The 2,623-nt window shown below is 36.0% G+C and overlaps 1 protein-coding gene across 1 annotated transcript; it reads left to right on the top strand.

Moving 5' to 3' along the window:
* The first annotated feature begins 1,508 nt into the window (after positions 1-1,508).
* LOC138339422 (uncharacterized) lies at positions 1,509-2,099 on the top strand. Its single transcript, XM_069291019.1, has one exon. It carries the CDS (start codon positions 1,509-1,511, stop codon positions 2,097-2,099), a length of 591 nt encoding a protein of 196 aa, XP_069147120.1.
* The last annotated feature ends 524 nt before the right edge of the window (positions 2,100-2,623 follow it).

The raw sequence follows: 2,623 nt of genomic DNA, 5'->3' as shown, positions 1-2,623 counted from the left end.
TATATGTAGGAATATTGAGATAAAGTTGAAGAAATTTGAAGCTAAAATAAATAAAAGATGAAATTGAAGAAGGAATTCAAGCAGACAACTTAATGGAATAAATTTAATGTAATAATGCATAAGGAAAAGATTGACAGAATTCAAGGTGAGTTGAATTGCAAGTTGCTGCCACGTGGCAGATTCTAGAGGAGCAAAGAGTTCACGCGGCGAACTATGGAATTCTTATTCCGCTTGGTTTTAGTTATCTGATTTGGTTTGGAATCAATTAGTTTATTTAGGGTTTTTTCATATCTATAAATAGTCCAGAAAACTAATTATTATTGGGAAGAAAATAGAGGGGGAATCTAGAGGAGGTACTTTGGAAAAGAAAGTAGTGAATAATTTTCAGGGTTCTTTTCTTCTTCTTGTTTTCTTAGAGATTAGTAGCTAGAGCCCTTGTTCTGGGGCTGTAGCTACAGATTCAATGTTGATTAGTAATGGCGTTTTGAATTAATTTTTGGTTGTCAATTTAAATTACTTTCATATTCTTCTTTTACTATTTCTTGACTGACCATCTAGGAATAAATCGAGTGTCTAAATCTTGAATTGACCATAGGAGAGATTAGATAGGCCAGAGAATAAGATCGGTCCGCCCATTAAATTGAGGAGATTAGTGTTCAAGAGTGACGCCCGGAAGACGAACACCTTGCCTGGTTACAACATTGGATGAAATATAAATGCTCGCCAATTAGTCTATTTATCCCCACTCAACGATGTAGGTAGATAGCTAGTTGGGGTATGCGACGAGAGGTGGTTAACCCGAATCACCCTATAAATCAGTAATTTGACAACTAAAGTTAGTTCTAAGCCAAAAATATGATACATGAGATCCAATATATGTTGCAGCCTTGGGGTTTTCCAATTATTATAAGTAATGTTATTATTTTATTCCTTCATTCTTTCCTTTTGTCATTCTTAAATAAATAATTAGACTAGTATAATTTGATAAAAATAGTTATTGACAAGTCATTGGGATCGATAATCTAGTTATTTTAAGAGCCACTATATTACTTGGGCGACCATGCACACTTGCATGTGCAATTGGGAGCAACAGACTTCATCATAGGCTTGCCAAGGTCTTGAAGGCAACATGATTCTATTTGGGTGATTGTCGATAGAATGACAAAGTCAACCCTATTCTTGCCGGTAAATATGCCTATTCGGCAGAGGATAAATGCTAAGTTGTACATTCAAGAAGTGGTGAGACTTCATGTAGTCCCAATTCCAATCATTGCATATAAAGGTGCACAATTTACTGCACAGTTCTGGAAGTCGTTCCAGAAAGTTTGTGTTCAAAGGTAAACTTTAGCACTGCTTTTCATATACAAAAGGATGGACAAGCAGAGCGTACTTTCCAGACCTTAGAAGATATGTTAAGGGATTGTGTGATTTATTTCAAAGGGAATAGGGATGATCACATATCTCTCATTGAGTTCTCTTACAACAATAGCTAGCATTTGAGCATAAGAATGTCTCCATATGAAGCTCTTTATGGAAGAAGATGCAAATATCCTATTGGGTGGTTCGAACTTGGTGAAGCAGGGCTGATAGGACCAGATCTATTTCACCAAGCCATGGACAAAGTGAAAGTTAATAAAGAGAGGTTGAATACGACACAGAATCGCCAAAAGTCCTACACAAATGTTAGGAGAAGGCCGTTAGAGTTTGAGGTGGATGATTGGGTATATCTTAAGGTTTCAACCATGAAGGGTGTTATGAGGTTTGGTAAGAAGGGGAAACTTATCCCCCGGTATATTGGACCTTATAGAATATTCAAGAGGATTGGTAATTTAGTTTATGAGTTGGAGCTACTACAAGATTTAGTAGCGGTTCATCCGATATTTCATATTTTCATGTTGAAGAAGTTCATGGGTGATCCTTCCTTCATAGTACCAACTGAAAATGTTGGAATTAACGATAGCTTTTCATATGAAGCGATTCCGGTTCATATTTTAGATCGCCAAGTTCGCAAGTTGAGAACAAGGAAGTTATATCATTTAAGGTCCTTTGGAGGAACCAATTTGTCGAAGAAGCGACTTGGGAACCTGAGGAGGATATGAAGAAGAGATATACCATCTCTTTGAATCCGGAGAGAATGCAAATCAAGGCGCTAATTCTCTTCTTAGTACTTTATGAACTATAAGTAAGCATGATTGTTATTTGCTTTTGGATTGTTGAGTGTTAAACTTGATGTCACTATTCTTAACATAGTGAAAGAAGTTTCATTCGAGGACGAATATTCCAAGGGGGATATACTGTAACATCTCGTAGTTTGTAATAGTCAAGACAACTAAGAAACTAAAATTAATCCTTTTTAGAAAGAAAAGGAAAAATCTAGAAAATTTTCTAAGTTCAAAAATTGATTTTTGGTCATTTTTAAATGGTCATAACTTCTAGCTCAGGAGGAGTTAGAGTCAGTTCTTTATATTGTTGGAAAACCCTTGCAGAGATCTTTCCAAAGCTGTTAATTTTGCGCATTTTCAATATCGTATGAGGGAGACATGCCTATTGAATTATTGGGATGTTGTATTGAGGAAGGTCTCAATTCGGAATTTCGTAAGAGTAAAGTGGTCTTTACACCCAA

Source organism: Solanum lycopersicum, chromosome 11 (assembly GCF_036512215.1).
Source record: "Solanum lycopersicum chromosome 11, SLM_r2.1".
Lineage (NCBI taxonomy): Eukaryota > Viridiplantae > Streptophyta > Magnoliopsida > Solanales > Solanaceae > Solanum > Solanum lycopersicum.
Note: the sequence above shows the minus strand (reverse complement) of the source record. Positions and strands in the feature narration are given on the sequence as shown.